The 17,886-nt window shown below is 34.1% G+C and overlaps 1 protein-coding gene across 1 annotated transcript; it reads right to left on the reverse strand.

Moving 5' to 3' along the window:
• Positions 1-10,221: 10,221 nt before the first annotated feature.
• LOC144855497 (2'-5'-oligoadenylate synthase 3-like) lies at positions 10,222-17,718 on the reverse strand. Its single transcript, XM_078713387.1, has 5 exons — positions 17,595-17,718; positions 15,517-15,678; positions 12,766-13,033; positions 11,655-12,039; positions 10,222-10,917 (listed from the first exon to the last, which is right to left on the reverse strand). The coding sequence occupies exons 1-5, from the start codon at positions 17,598-17,600 to the stop codon at positions 10,758-10,760; spliced, it is 981 nt and encodes a 326-aa protein (XP_078569513.1). The 5' UTR covers positions 17,601-17,718; the 3' UTR covers positions 10,222-10,757.
• Positions 17,719-17,886: the final 168 nt, after the last annotated feature.

Raw genomic sequence — 17,886 nt, forward strand, 5'->3', positions numbered from 1 at the left:
AATAGGCTGTATAGGCCCAGTAGATTGATTTATAACGGCATATTATCTATATATTTTATTATTATCCTAAAACCATTCTCACGTCAGAGTGGCGGATATCGAACGAATAAATTATTTATAAATAATGAGATAAATATTTATATTTACTGTACTTAAAAAATAATAACGATCGAGGTAAACAAAAATGTCAATAGTATTATTAACATTAGAAATTCTATATTCAAAATTAACTAAAAAAATAATGAGCGTTTTCATTAAAAATGTATCTAGTGCGTCCCATGTTTTATGTTTTTTATGTAAAAGGGTCCTGCGAAAACAGAATTGTAGGCCTAAACTTCTCTCTAGGCCTATGCAGGATCCTTGCCATCATTTATATTATGAAACTATAAACGATGAGTAAATAAATGTGAATACAAATTAGTGCGACCAAAATAAAACGCGACCGATATCAAACGTAAACTAAAAATGATAGCGGTATCTAGCGGCGCTCCATACAAAATACCGGATGTTGATTTTATCGCGACCGATTTCAAGCGCGACCGATTTCATCTGGGCCGGGGTGGGTCTTGATTTACTCACATGGATCATCCGTCGTTTGGGATGAGCACATTACGCATTGTAGAAGGAACAACATCAGCGTTATCATGCATCTTTTTTCAAACATGTTTATGTTTTGTTTTTTTCGGGATTTTATAAACTTTTTTTTTCTTTCAATCAACAAATTACAAACTTTCACGCAATAATCATTAAAATGTTAGTTTCTTGAAAGTTATTTCCTTGTATAATAGAGCCCGCCCTCATAATTTACTAGGGTTGGTGGCGAAGGTAGCTGATTCAAGTTTTAGGACTCACTCACTCCTTGTCCTCCTCTTCCTTTTCTTCCTCTTTTCTTCCATCTGGACACTATTGAGCCAACTTTCAAGTCCTACTATAGTTCTTTACGCGTCGTCTGACGGCTCTGAAACATGGCCTGCATATACTAGGGTAGAGTAATAGGTGAACAAAGCTATAGAGAGAAAATGTTCGTACGGATGCAGAATTATGACGTCATAAGCATCATCAATCGAAAAAAGTGCGATTTATAAAGTACTACTCCTCCCTTATTCGTTGTAGTATTGAGCTGGTATTTGGCATGGGTATACTACAGGGACATGTCCTCAAAGTTATAGAGCCGGATTTTTAATTTCAAACCGGATGCAGCCATATGACGTCTCGAAGATGGTACCTTGGTGCCAAACGATTTTCGTCGTAAATATAGCCGTGTTTTGGAGAATAAGAATATATACAGTAAAACCTATTTATAATATTGTCACTTTGAGATTTCATAATTTATAGTAATTATGCCATTTCCGGTTATGTGACGTAACTTTTCGGAATATAGCCGTATTTGGTGCGAGGTTATTGATGTGTATGTGACGTTACATCCCGTCCAATTACAGCTTCTTTTGCTGTCGCACATTCGTGCTTATTAAAATATTCTGCGAACGGTGGATAATAGTTATTTATTTCTGCTTTTTGTGTTGCTTATCTATGATTTTCTCAGTTTTAAAATTTAGACACATCCAGCTCGCATCGCGCCGTTTACATGGGTGCGCGTTTCTTGATAATTTTTTTTCTATTTTTTCTATTTTTAGTCGCGTGCGCGACTCTACAGCTCACTATGTCGGTCGGTCGGTTGGTCGGTTGGTCGGTAAACACTAACTTGAGCACGCGACTGCAGGGCCATGTATATAATATGGCCTTGTTTTAAATAATTTCATTAAAAAAATATAACAATCAAAAGTGTTATATATATTAACGTTTCTGATCAGTCTCAAACAAATTAGTTTACATCAAATGTTTTTCCATGTCAATTTGTTTTTAGCAAGTTCTCCGTCGAAGTTTCTGAAAGTCACTACATTATCGGCTTAAAGCTGCGGGTTTTAATATAATATTAAAAGATAACATGGTGTATATCAATAGGCCTATATCAAGCTACAATATGCTGTGAACAAAATTCGTTAAGTGAAAGAACAGATTAAGAAAGAAGAGAAATCAATTAATTTAATTAATTTAACTACATTGACTTTCCAGAAAAATAATAGAAATAGAAAAGATATATTGTTCAAGAGGAATCACAAGTAAAGTAAAACAAACAAAGTAAACAAGTAAAAATAAAATAGTTAGAATCGCGTAACTATAACAGCGTAACACGGAAAAGGAATCAATAAACTGGCAATTTTGAATAGGCCTATTATTTGTGTTTGTTTTTTAAAGTTTACAATAATAATTAAAAGGTCTAAATATTTCAACAATCATGAATTTATAACAATAACACAATTTGCAATAACAAGGAAATGCACTTTGAAAAATTTCTAAATGTGTAAAACGGTAGGACTACAGATTTACTGGGAAATGGTGTCATCAATGAGGCCGACCACCGGTGCATTGTTGATGTATTACAGATGGCTGTTATTGTTTTACTTTTACAGGAAATTGTTTGTTCATCATTGTCCAAAAGTATGGTGTGGCCTATTCAACAAGTTATTCCTCGTACTACCTAAAACAACAAGTTTATTTACGTCATTTCGTATATTGAGTTGGTGTCTATCAAAGAATCATGGTACATGGTATAGCCCTTCCCACCCCACTTGATGACCTCTGGCTATGATGTGAACTTACAACCGACGGAATTGGGAAAAGGTGTTCGAACCAAGATTCCAGTAATTGGATGTCTAACAGATTTGATTTTATTATAGTTAGGCCTACGTTCGCGAAAACATCCTTTTTGCAGGACATATGCCTATTATTGTTTTTATCGAATTTCTTGTGATTATAGACTTCTCCGTGACGTACCTGTGCTATTTCTAGTACAGTAACTCGTAAAGCAAATGATTGGTTAGAATTATTAATAATATATTCTAACAACTTCCTTTATGTCTTTCAACGATCACGTTTTGCTTGCAACATACATAAAATAACCGTTTTGACTTGAGGTATTAAATGTAATAAGCTACAAATAAAACTAAATCTGACTGACTTAGATACAGCATTCAGACTCAGTGTTTTGTATCTTGGGATTCTTCTGAAATTGAAGATACTAATCCACCGTAGGCTTTCTAAGAGTGGAGAGACAGGTAAGAGTGGATTCTTATCATAAAACGGCATAAACTTAACACGAAGACCGGGCAATTGATTCTTAGAAGGGAACGTCGGATGTCAACAACACGAGGAAAACACAAATTCTTAAAAGAAGGAAAGTCAGATTTTTAAGAACAGTAAAATCTTAAAAACACAAAGAAAGGGCAAATTCTAGGCAAACGCCAGATTGCTAGGACAAGAAAGGGCAGACACCTAATCTACGAAGAAAAATTAACAGAAGGAAAATTCAGATTGTTAAGACAAGAAGAGGAAACGGAAAATTCAGAATACTTTTGAAAGAAATTCTAATTCTGAAATTACAGCAACTTTTTTTCTCAAAAGTATGGAAAACGATTCATGCAATGTGACTTTGGCAGATGATCTTTTGGATAAACTGGTGAACACTACTACATACAAAACGATTAGCGTGACGTTAGCCGTAACTTCATTTCTACTAAATGCAAGTATGGTTCTTATAATTGTAACAGAAAAAGCGTTAAGAAAACGGAATATTTTTCAAGTATCGTTAGCATTGTCCGACATCTGCTTTGCAGTTTGTGTTTTTCTACTTAGTTACATTGGCACATCTGAAAGTGAGGTATTTTGTATGTGTATAACATTTGCTGTCATCTCTATCCAGGCGATTGGAGCTGTGGCAATCGAAAGGTTTGTTGTGCTTGTCGTCTTCAAGTTTCAACAACGTGCAGTTGCGTCGAAAAGCCAAATAGCTGCGTGTATATGTATCTGGCTCATCTCTCTTGGAACAACAAGCATTTTACTCTACACAGACGACACTGATGAGCTAAGCTTTGTACTATCCGTCTTGGATCTGGTCATTTTGGCCACTGTGTACATATCTTACATTATAATCTATTTGTCTATTATGAAACACATTAGAAAAGTAAGTACACACACATCTGCAGCAAAAAAATCAAAGAAACTGATTTTAACGTTCTCTTTAATCATTGTAACGTGTACAATATGCTGGTTTCCATTGATCGTCCATACCATTTTAGACCATCATTCAAGCATGCGTCACTGTAAAAGGAATGTTTCGATAACTGGTTTCTTTATACTTGCTTTATGCTATAGTATATTTAATCCCATAGTGTATGGTTTAGGAATAAATGAAATACAGATAGTGATTAAGAAACGTGTCATGAAACTGTACAACTCTATTTTGAACAAATTGACAAACAAGACCCCTACAGTTAGCGGGGTTTATGCGTAAAAGGACCGGGTGTGGAGAAATGACAAACTTTACAAAAAGATATCCACAATTAAATATTAATTTTAAAAATATTTTTAATAAAGGTTGTATGTCATGTTAATAGAGAGCTTTCAATTTGCGATGACCTACGACCTGGGTCAGGTCAATTGATGTGTCGTCGGTCGTAGCAAAGACGAAACCTGTGTCCAGGTGAGGAGGAAAACATCACCCACATGACGTGGTTAGATCGTCGCAAATCAAAACTCCCCAATAAACAGCAGTAATTCATTGAACACGTTTCGTTAAAACAATTCTCCATGTCTATTTGATGTTGATGTAAAGTCTATCTTCGTCGGCCTAGTAATTGCTTTTCCATGAAATTTCCATGTCTTTCAACAAGACTTAAATATACAGATATCTAAATGGGAACTAATCCTCATGATGTTGTAGGCCTATATTTATTTCTTCCTAAAAGAACCAATGACTTTTAGTTCATTTGTTGTTTTTCTATAGGCCTACTGTTATTATTTCTGAAAAAAAGTAAGGGCTTTTATTTAAATTTATCAAAAACTTTTAATATTGTACGATAGGGCCTACTACTAATTTAATTCTGACAAAAAAAAGTAAAAATAATGGCTTTTATTTCCTTTTATCAGAAAACGTTTAGTAATGTATGATATCGTACTACTATTTAATTCTGACAAAAAGAATTAATTGCTTTTATTTATATTATGTATAATACATATTTGTAATTCTGATGGAATTTATTTCAATTTATCAGAAACATTTTAGTTCAGAAAAAAGACGAATTTCACTTCCTTCTATCAGGAAGTGAAATGGGTTTTGAAAGCAAAAAGAGATGGGTTTTGAAAGCAAAACCCATCTCATAGAAACTGTAAGTGTATATTAATTGTCTATCACTTAAATTCTGAAGTAATATATACTTGTATTGTAAATAATAAACTAGCTGTACAGTATATTTGCATATCTCATTTACATCTAAATCTTCATTTATTTTTTGTAAATTGTGTAAATATAATCAATAATAATAGGTAACATTTTTGGTATTTCATATATTTAAGAAATATTTTTGGTTTAAAGTAAAAATTGGGAATACAGTATTGTATTTAGCTTATAGAGAGATTTCGATTTATGATGACCTTGTGTTGTTTGTCGGCGTCTGGACCTAGAACCCATCAAATCTGAAATCGAAGAAGAATTCAGGAAGCATGTCGTCGTTTAATATTAAATCGTCCTAAATCGAAAGCTCTCTAAGTTATTAGTGATCGATTTATAATCTATTCGTCGAGAATTAGAGAGGTATACGCTTGATGCATGCATACGGTAGCACATTATCACAAATTAGCATAATTAAGAAAACAATAATGTTGGCACAAATTAATGTTTAGCATGTTTGCGAGGCATATGAATCCGGTTATTATCAATATGACGAGATACATTAAATCAACTCATTAACAAATAAATAAAATTCGAATTTAAATTTCTTGTTTTTTATTTGAACTTATTTTCAAACATTAATTTTATGCAAGATCAGAGTTTAGGGAAATTGAGATCTACATGGGGAAGGACATTATTTTTCTGCCAGATTACAAAATGTTAGAATGTATTGATGATGTGGCCTTTACGGAAGACCTTTCAAAAACATTTTTAGCTGAGTCAGGTATCCGTATAAAAATAAACTATAACCCATCGTCGTTATTATACAAATGTTATCCTTCCGCTCTACGTAGCATTGTCCCTGTCACAGTGACAAGCACAATTTCAATATTATTCAAAGCAATTACAATTTTATTTATACATTTTCTTAGCAGGTGTAACTGGTATTGGAGTGTCTTATATGGATGGTGTTATTTTATAACAACCTGTTTTAAGCACTTTGTTTTTAACACTTGTTTTTCCGGAATTTTTAAAATAATTATTTAATTCGCAACCAACAGCGAGTAACCCGCCAATCAGGATGGATAAACTTAAAATGTATGTGCTTATAAACCAAGTTTTATTTGAAGCTTATGGAGTGGAGTTGAAAGAGTCGTGAAACAACCCTGGCACCAGGACAGGATTGAACCCTAGACCTTGGGATTGGAAGGCAAACACGTTAACCACCAACCTACAACTCCACTAAATAATGGAATAATGTAGAGAATTGAACGGCGTTGTCTTTCGTTCCGTAAGACGGAACAATGGTGAACGTAGCTCTATTACCTAACAAGTGTGAACGTAGCTCTATTCCCTAACAAGTGTGAACGTAGCTCTATTGCCTAACAAGTGTGAACATAGCTCTATTACCTAACAATTGTGAACGTAGCTCCATTACCTAACTAAGTGTGAACGTATCTCTATTACCTAACAAGTGTGAACGTACCTCTATTAACCAGCGAGGTTTAGTGGAATGAGATATGGTTTAAGCTTCTTTTTTAATGGGAAATGGGCATTAAACCAGGAACCTTTATGCGCGTTTTCTTACTTCAACTCCGGGCAAGATGATGTTTTTATTAGCAGTGTAAGCGAGCATAACCCGGCCTACATGGAATTAATTAATCACTTACTCATGTGAGTTTTCTTCCTCAATAACCGGATAATTCATCCTCGACCTACATGTTTAATTTACGAATACAGTAAAATAAAACAAGTTACCGGTATATTATATACCTGCATATTTATTAAAACAACGGAGAATCGCGTTGTTATACAAGTAAGGATCTGATTACATCACAAATATCCGATCATAGATTTATTATTTTACAATTAATTTACCCGTAAAATCTAAGTTATACATCTGGGTAACGAAGAAAATATTCAGAGTAAGTAAACATTATTCTGATTACGTAACAAAGATCTGACCAATCATAGGATTCATTATTTTACAATATTAATTTACCCGTTAAATCGAATAAACCAATGTAATTAGCTCCAGGTAACAAGGAATGAATGTTAAGAGTAGAGAACTGATTACGTCACAAAGATCTGACTAATCAAAGGCTTTATTATTTTACAATATTAATTTGCACATATTGAATAAACCTGACTACGTCACAAAGATCTAACCAATCAAAGATTCATCATTTCAATATTAATTTACCCATAAAATCGAATAAACCAATAAGCTATCCATATAGGTAACGAATACACATACGAGAATGTGATCACGTCAGGATGATCTGACCAATCACGATATTTTATATTTTGCTATTATAATTTACTAGTAAGATCAGATGAAGCGCAGCAAAAGCTAAGTGTTAGTACGGAGAGTTATACGTTGTTGAACCTGACTTAGGCCTGCTGACCTATCTTCAAATAGGCCTATCCCCAAAACGGCATGTGTGTTTATGTACAGGGCTAATATTTACATGTGAGAACGGAGAAAATAATTGTATTGCAGACATGGCTGAACAGATGAATATTACTGGAATTGAAGACGTTTGTAACGTTTCGTTAATTGACAATGTTTTACGTCAACTGTCAGATAATAACGCTTACAACTATGCCGCTTACAGTTGTTGCATACTATCTATTACGTTGAATTTCAGCATCTTTCTTATGATGGTGACGGAAAAAGCGTTGCGCAAAAGGACCAACATTTTTACAATTTCACTAGCACTTTCGGATAGCCTTTTTGCAGGTGCAGTTATTTTGATGATATCAATTAACAAACGTGACATCATTCAACCAATCTATCTTTTCTCGTTATGTTTAACGATCGCAATCATATCTATTCAGACGATTGGAGTTGTTTCAATTGAGAGACTTTTAGTTATCGTTATTTTCCCGTTTAAACGCAACGTAAACACGCCCAAGAAACTGTTGTCAGTGTGTGTTTGTATTTGGGGATTTTCGTTCGGATTTTTGTCTATTCTATTGATCATGAATAAAGTTGATGAAATAGGGTTTATATTGGCGATATGGGATGTTGCTATACTTATTAACGTTTATGTGTCTTACTCTTTAATATACTGGTTTGTTAAAAGACATGAAGAAAAGGTGAGCTCACATAGGTCGCAGGAAATCAGCCTGTCCAAGAAAGTTCTGAAAACATTTTCCATCATTATTGTCACGTGCACATTATGCTGGGTTCCACTTATTACGTTTTCTATCTTAGATTACTTTGGACATATCGACTGTAACAAAGATTCCTATATTGATGTGTATAGTATTTTTTTCATTCTTGGCATAGCGTACTCAATATTTAATCCTATCATCTACGGTCTGAGAATCAGTGAACTTAGAAATGCTATCGGCGAACGGTTTTTGAGAATTTGGAACTTTAGTACTGCCAGTTTTACGGGAAGTTCAGCAAATGCAGGTACTAATTCAGCCCCTAGTCCTGGGGACATCAAATGACCAGAGAGTTAAGTCCTCACACGTAGGCCTACACATAACCTTATAATCTTTCCGTCTTTTTTGGTTCAATAGACTACCACGGTATCAATTGTCTGCGGTATAGGTAAATAGTGTAAACATAGCATCGACTAATTATTACCATCTATATTAACGAGTATATACAGCAGATGAACTTTATGATTATACAGGTCAATTATTACGTAAATGGGGATTTATAAAATAAAAATTACGATGTAGAGACAAAAACCTCTACGCATGCCTCGCAATTTTTGTTTTCGTGATTCTAAATATTATAGTGCATTTGTCTACAGTTGTTTCTCCTTTCCATACATAGTATATTACCTTTGATCATTTTTAACTTTGCGTTTTATTTGGTTTAAATGAAATTGTAATACTACTGTTTAGCTGAAGTTTCTGTATGGTTGTTAGAATAAGCACTCAATGTTTACTACAAAAAATATGTACAAACATTAAACGAAAGTAAAACATGTATAGTACTGCTATACTTAAATTGTTTCTTTTTCGTTAGAAGAAAAAAAATCAATCAACCAAGTACAATACGTTCTTGACAGTATTTCATTTACGTCAGTGAAACTAGGGTAGGCCTATAATAATATTGAAATAGAACAATCATCAGACATGACGTCATTGTTAACAAATCTAACAATTATTATTGCTTTGAGAAAGCAGAAGCTCAATTATACGGATAAAAAGCAGATAATTACTAAATGTATATTTAAATAATCCACCTTTGTCATTTATAAACGTGAGGATTTCAAGCCGATTGTAATTACTGAGATTAATCACAGCATTGTTGTCAATACATTATATAGATGAATTTGACACTGGGTTCAGTAACTAACTGGTTTAATAATAAGATACATATTTTCGTCATTAATGCAATCAGTGTGATACATTCATCAGCATCAAATCCAATGAACATGTCAATCTACAAGATGACATTTAAAAAAGATTCCAAGGTTAAATACAAGCGTATGCAGCATTGTTTATACAAAGGAATTGGAATACATTAACAAAAATTAATGATTGTGTCCGTCCGTAGTTTTAATTTAATGCAATTGGTGGTAATGTTGAATATAATCATGAAGGACTTCCCTGATATAATCATGTAAGCCTATTTACACTACTAAACTTTCTCTCGATAATAAAACGTGTTTGGTTGGTTGGTGCGTGCAGTGCATTTAAATCAATTCACCACTTTATTACTTTGTTAGTTACATTAATGAGAGAGCAAAGTAAAATACAACATAATGGATGTTATGCGTTGAATGCGGAGTTGAAACATATCAAAATGTCTTTTCTATTTGTCGTGTCAATGTTACCAAGAATGGTTTTATCTCGCGTATTTGTCTTCTTTTAATAATTGTGTTGTTAAAGATAAATTCTATTGATCTCTTTTTTGACCGTTATAATTGTTTTTGTAATAAAATTAGTAAAATTGTATAATTTTGTATTGTTTAGGTTTTAAGATTTATATATATATATATGATATTGTTTATTCCATTCTGTAAGGCGCGGGTTTCCCGCTGTTGAATGAGTTTGAATAAAATAAAATAAAAATTTAAAGAAACGAGGAGGACAATCAGGCTTTTAACGAATTGAAATGGGCCTATCAAACAATACATCATCTTTTGTTTTAGCTACTGTTTTAAAATGAATCGATCTTGAATCGATAAGGCTGGGCCATTCAAAGATGTAGTGTTTGAATTTCAACCGCGGAATAGAAAAGTTATACACGGCACATAAACTACATAGCACTACATTCTCAAAATGTTAATGATGCTGGATGTGCATTAGAATCATTTAGTAAGTAATGATGATTTGAATGCGAGTTGAAAATATGACTGCTCTTTTAATGAGGATGAGATACAGTCATGGCTCGAACCTATGCCTCTCACATCTAGCCGCTCACTCACATTATACCACATTAGGCCTACATTCTCTCCACTTATCTCTGTATTTGCTGTTTTCCGGCCGTACAACCTAAAATGTAGATTTAAGCAGCTATTCCCTTTCATTTAATTCGTTCATTAATTTTCGACGCCGTTCATTGCCAGTTGGGCGTGACTTCCGCTCCTTTCAAGCCTGCCTCTTTAGTAGTTTCTCTGGCAGTGCGCTCAATCTCCTCCCAAATCAGCCTCCTAACTCCACTGCAATAGTTTAGGAATGGATCTATCGGATCCATGACAAGTGGTGTATCTTCAAGACTGAAAACAAGAAGGAAACATCAAATTTCTTTAAATAGAAATACAAAATTAAAATCATTACAACAAAAAAAAGTGTTTAGCTATTTTGCTGAGTCACTAGTGGAATAAATAAAATGTCAATCAATCATTAATTTGCAAACGTTTATAATTTTCAGCTGGATTATGACTCTTAATCCACATCTTGGGCTAAGAGAGATTGGATTGGCACTACGTCACAAAGGCGTCTTACTGAGAATTGATGAATTCAACAATAATCAGTGGAAACAACAGAAATAAAATAAAAACAATGCAAGGTAAATTCGCTCGACAAAAAAAGATCTTCTTCGTACTGTTGTTCAACAGCCCTAATCGCTTGCTAATCGAAGCTGAACCTATACTTGTACGAGAAATGATGTCCGGTAACGTCTACGAATTACGAGACAAAAATAAGAATCTCCAGAGTGTACCAGTTATAAAATAACGTACTTTACATGCGCATTTCATGTTTGAAAACCGTATCATAACTATAGTTTAGACATCAGCAAAGTTTGGTACGTACCTATATGACGCAGCGCACGAACGTGCACGAAACGCAAGTGATTATCTTGCATCACAAGCAAAACACTGTCGTTTGTGATTGGCCTGGAATGAAGTTTAACTATTTCTACCATACTCCTTCATAAAGGAATCTTAGGCCTATAAAGTTGTGATTCTAAAATAACTTTGAAAAAAAGAAGACGTTTTAAAGATAATCTTACCAAATATGCAAATTATGTTTCGCCACTTCTTCCATTATGGTTTTGTCGTATCGACCATACTGAGTTCCGCCCCAAATCACTTGTAAACTCGCCCAATCTCCAAGCGTCTTCATTACATCAACAAATCCTTTACGGATGTCAAACTCGGCGGGGCATCCAGCCTTGCACCAGCGTTGCAATGTTACCAGATCAAACAATTCTGGTTTAGGCTCTCTGCTGCGAAGCGAAAGTTTTGTCGTCTGCCACGCTTTGACCAATCGTATTAAGTCATGTAGGTAAACTGGTGTTTTCTTAATTAAATTAGATTGCATTTCTAGTATGGTTGCGTTGTAAGGGGAACGATCAGAAACTGTAATGAACTTTCGGTAAAATGTGCCGATGTTTGCTGAAGAAAAATAAAATAGTAGCGATAATATATATGTCTCATACTAAATGTTCTTTAAAACTTTTTTATAAACATTTTACTATTTTTTTATATGACAATTTTTAAAATATTTGAACTGAAAATTTTCTTGAAATCGAAGTTTTTTTAAACAAATTTTATCCATTTCAACCTGCATAATGCTTGTTTTCTTATCTTGTGTTTGACTTGTTTGTTGACAATGATTTTGATCAAAATAAATGAATGAATAAGACCTGGACATTCAATGCAGAGTTGCTGAGGGTATAATAACTTAGTAATATTTGTAAGTAGGCTTAATCCTTTTTACTAAATTATCAAAAAATAATGTAAGTTGGCAGGGTGCCATTTCGTAGATAAGCGATGTTTCAATCATGAATTATTCTATATATGATTACATAGGCTATAGGTGTGATGTAAGAACTGACCTGCCAATTAGCTATTGAAAATCTTTCGAGCCGTCTGCGTACCTCAATGGTTTATATTTATGTGCTTTGAATGTTGTCTTGTTGTTTACAGAACTTTTTGTATTCATAGTGAGAGAGATAGGTTATAGAGGAGTCGGTTTGGCTACAGAACTTAGAAAATATAGTTTCACGGTCACACCGGTTACAAGTAATGAATAATTTAGGATTTCTGCATCGCTTACCTACAGAAAATGAAAGCAATCGCGAAGGTCATTTGAAGATTTGCGTTAAACACTTGACGTACCTTGAGTTGGATTGTTGCCAAGCAAATCGACAGTAGGAAAAACTGTACACGTGATCATATCATCACACGTTGGTAAATAAACTGTTAAACAATCTTGGGGATTTTTCATTCCCAATCTGTATTTGTCATTAAGACATTCCCGCAATTCGTTCACGATAGATGGTAGTTTTTTTGAGTGGTCTTCAATCGCTCGGAAGTCAGTGATATATAGAAGAAGATCGATAAATATATCATCTTGTGTTGAAAGACTTTTACCCCATTCGCCAGCCTTTATTAACAGAAATAATAAATAAATAAATTATAACAAATAAATAACAATTGTAATTGTGGGTGGGGTGTTTCTTATCCTTTTTTGTATAGGTTTTGTATAGTTTTTGTATTTGTATCGCTGGTTTGTTTAAATTTGTTTTGTATTTTTACTGTTATTGTGTTTTGTGTACTGGGCCCTCTGGGAGAACAGTTTTTTTACTGAAGAGGTCACCCAGTATAAAGAACAAATAAGTAAATAAATAAATCGTAAATAGGCCTACAGTTATTCTACACTACGTTGTCGACTGCATTCGACTTAATATTTGTAAAAAGATAAATATTTTGGCACACATCGCGTTTCATACGTATTGTGATTGCACTAGTTACAATAAGTTATGCATGGTTAATGCATAAACGGGCATAAATAAGGAGAAAGATTTTGACTCGTTGGATTACTATTTTCAGAATAGGCCTAGGCCTACATCTTTAAGAAAAATACAAAAGGATAAAAATATTTAAAAGTGTATAGGCTAAACCCTTCTGAGATTCTTTCATAGATTGTATTTCCCAGATGATACTTATAGCTCATTCTAAATTAATGTTTTTGTTGGTGGATGATATAATGCCATTTTTAGATTAGCATTTTATGAACATGATTAGGGTTGATTTCAAAATACACGTTTTTTTTGTATGCGTGTATGAACATGTCGCTTGATGGCTTTATTGATGAGCTACACCTACGCAACTTTTAATTCCAGATTTAAATTATCGGTACTCTACTTAATGTAGGCCTACTCATGTAAATGACTTCTCAATAATGATGTTTGAAGGCTACTGTATATAGCCTACATAGAACCACGCTTACATACTAATACTTCACCGACTTAAATTTTAAAGATAAGATATGATCGATATTGCGTGCGTGAATAATAAGGAATAAACATTAAAATGAGTAAAACTTGGTAAAAAAACGATGAGAATCTACATAACTGTATTTTTTTGTTGTGTTTGTTTATATTTTAGAGAATATTGAAACGTAAAAGATGTGTTGTAATAGTCATAATAGTTATTATCCACCTTGACCAAAAATTGGATCGAAAAAAAAATGTTTTAGTTACCTGAAAAAAACTGTAATTTAAAGCTAAAATAGTCAAGCAATGTGTTTTGGTTGAATTTAACCGTTTTTATAAGTGAAAACATTTTTTTTTCTCGTGGAAGTGGTTAACTTTATTAAAAATAACTATTCAAAGTCTGATTTAATTAATCAATACATCTTTAAAGGTTGTTGGAGAATAGATCTATGTTTACTACTGCATTTTAGGGGTTCAATATTTGCGAAAAAGTTGTCTGTCTTTTTTTTAAATTCTTTTATTGTGTTTTGTCTTCTTTTAGGGAATACTGTAACGTTAAAATGTAAAGATCTGTGCAAGTTTGCTTTATTGATAGGCCTTAATGCGTGTCTATATTTGAGCGTTTAGAGTATCACATAAACATATCAGAAGATATTTGCCTGTTGTTTGTTTATACAGTATTTCATTTGAGCGTTTAGAAAACACCTAAACGTCTACCAGTAACGGTACTGTGTTTCTTCAATGTGTTCTATCGCCTTTAAATTGGAGAATGTACAATGGGACGTTATTTAAGTTTGTTCAGTAGAATAAATATTTTTAATATCGGTTAAAATCATTTTCGTAGGGACAATCAAACACCTTTTTCCTTTTGCAAGATGTTTTGCTTTTGTAGAATTATGCGTAGCCGAGATAGCTAAAAAAACTGTTTGTGACGTCACACTGCAGATATATTAAGTTGGCGATAATTTAGATTTAAGACAAGTTTACAATTACTATTATCATTTCATTCAGCAACCGAGTTTGCTTCCAATCGATCTGGCACTGTACAAGGCTCAGCGATTGATTTGTAATTAGGCAAGTTTGACTGAAAGTAGATATATCATTGTTTCGGAGACGTCATCAAGATGATGGAGCAATTTGGTTTAATAAATCGATTCAATTTGAATGACGTCCTTTCATCTACTAATAATACTGACTTGACAAGAGTATTTAAAATTAATTAATCACAAATATGTAGGTCTCTTGCAAGCAAAGATAGAGAATATGATTGTCATTTCTAAATACTGTAGTGACTTACATTATCATACAAGATAATACATAAGAGTTTGTATTGAAATAATGTGTAGAGCAAAATGAAATAAAAATGGGACGAGCCCAAAAGACTTTATACAGTATTACGCAGCTATCAAATAGAAAGTCTTTTTTTGTGAAGCATGCGCAGAATGATTGTTTAGTCACGTGGTCGTAACATTGAAAAATCACTATTGGTGAGGATACAGAAATAAAGTTTAAACAGGGTAATTTCGCTCTTCCTTGGTTTGAGGTAGTGGCGGATTTTGATTTAGGGTAGATGTCCTATCTTTTATATTGCAAGGCCGTTCCTCTCCACTTCTTTGTATCCTCTTATAATATGACATTATAATACACTTACCACTCCTACTCGGCCTACAGTCACAGTCAATTTCGTCTTCATATACTCAACGAGAGATTCAATGGCATCATTCACTTGCTTAGTAGTAGATTTCGTTGGACGAAGTTCTTTAATGAAATGGCTCAAATCGCAAGGTGCTAAATTCCAAGGTGTCTCCATTACCTATAAAACATTGATCCGTTAATGCTTTAGTCATCATTGAACACTTTTGGAACGATTGAGTGTGGTCGTTAAGATAGGCCCCCTAGGTCCTATTATGGGGTTGAGCGAACTTTGTTTTTTTTTTTGCCACCCCACCCACTGAAAGATGCAATTCTGTCATATAGACTTTTGTTGTATGAACAACACACGTGGCCGCGGTTTAAAAAAATGTTCAAGTGGTGGAGAAGAATCAAAGTGGGCTTTAATTTAGCAATTCATTTACTTAATCAAGCCCTTTAGTCTACTATTTGAAAATCCTGGATACGTCACGACCCAATGGGCGTTATTTTGTGATGTCAATATTGATCATAGGCAATTGTATTACAATTTTATAAAACGCCTTTTTTTAAAACAACATGCAGTATTCTTTTGCCTGTGATCACTTCCTTCCTTTCACTACACAACTATATATTTAAGCTGAACCCGGTCCTAAAAGGGGATTTCCCTTCAGGCTGATGGAATTAATCAAGAATAAACTCCCTAACTATCGTTTATGTCGAACGTTTCTTAGAATGTGAGTAAGCTAGATTTAAAAGTTTAAAAAATACACAACTCACCAAAAATCGTAAAGCCTCAATCACGTATTGGAATGACCTACGACAGTATGTTGATTGTAACCTATTAACTCAGTATAGGTACTTTAGCTTCGTCGAACCTCTTCTGACTGGCATTGTTATCTCACATTTAAGATAAGTTGGATTCATTATTGATAGATAATGATATTCGGTAAACACATTTTATTGACTCTTGTTTATTTAGTTCGTGGGGGTTATCTCCACGAAATGATTAGTTCCGTCGTTTAGACATAATAAAATTATGTCAATAAAAAGGAATCATAGGTTGAATCTGTGTTAAAAATTATAGCACAAAGTCGTTGAACTGTTGGTAAAAGGTGGTAGACATAACGACTCTAATAGCGGTTTAAGTAGACCTAAGAAACCTACAAATCGTGCAATTTTAGGTTGGGTGTATTAACAGCCTCTGTTTTCCGAAGCTCAATTAGCATTGTCATCGACAATTCAACCAGAAAAGTGATCATTTTTTTTAGCAAAACTATCCTCGCCAAGGAGGGCTACCTTCCACACGGTAAAGCTTCTAATCATCGTCATATTCCGGGAAAAATATCGTTCAACGGCAAATAAGATGGCCTGGAATTCCGCCACTAATATCTTCTGTTTTATAATACTCGTTCGTTGTCGTTTTAACTTTAGGAATCACAAAACTGCTTGAACCGGTCATATCTGTATCTGGATATGCAAATTATATTTATGCAAATGAGGATGAGGAATGGTATGGCGCACTGATGGAACGTAGACTGTGAGGATCAGAAGACAGTTACCGGTATGGACATAATCCGGATTCATTAATTTGAGTGAGTCAAATGGCCGAGCGGTTAAGGCAGGGGCGCCGTTTACCGTACCTAAAGAGCCAACAACATCGGCAAGGGTTCGAGGCCGACTCGCTCCTAGTTCTGGTGGTGGAACAAGTCTTCTCGGATAAGGACTATAGGTCCAGTGTACACAGTTATAACCTGTGTGCACTTTAAAGAACCCAGTTCATTATTCGAAAAGAGTAGGGGGTTACCCCGGTGAACTGGTTCACAAAATAGCCCCTGTATCAGGGGGATTACCACCTATCTGATAGGACAGTGATTAATTCACCATTGAAATCCTTGGCCACATTGCCTAAATACATAAAATAAAATAAATGGCGAAACTGGAAACTTTGAGTTGGTCGATCTATGGCTGCTTAGGCCTAATGTATGTTCTGTGGATCGCGTAGCTTATTAACCCCATATTTTTCCTGGTACCTAGCTAACTTAGAAAAATGTATCCATGGTCTTTCAAAGGAAATGCAATAAGGGTGTGTTTCCATACCTCCATACTCTTATACCCTTAAATATATCTAGGGTATATTTTGTAGGGTAGTTTGGTTCTTCTTGATACGATATATATTAATTTCGCCGTATCAGTTCATCAGGAAAAAAAAATCGGATGTAAAGACGATCAAATACTATTTTTACGAGGCCGCCTAAAAGGTAGATCATAAAGCTTGGTTCCCACTAGGACGTAACGCAAAGACGTAAACGCAACGCAAGCGTGTTTATCAATGAAAACCGACAGTTGGTCAACTCACTTACGTTGCGTTACGTCCTTGTGTTGCGTCTCT

The sequence above is a fragment of the Antedon bifida genome, chromosome 11 (assembly GCF_963402885.1).
Source record: "Antedon bifida chromosome 11, ecAntBifi1.1, whole genome shotgun sequence".
Taxonomy (NCBI): domain Eukaryota; kingdom Metazoa; phylum Echinodermata; class Crinoidea; order Comatulida; family Antedonidae; genus Antedon; species Antedon bifida.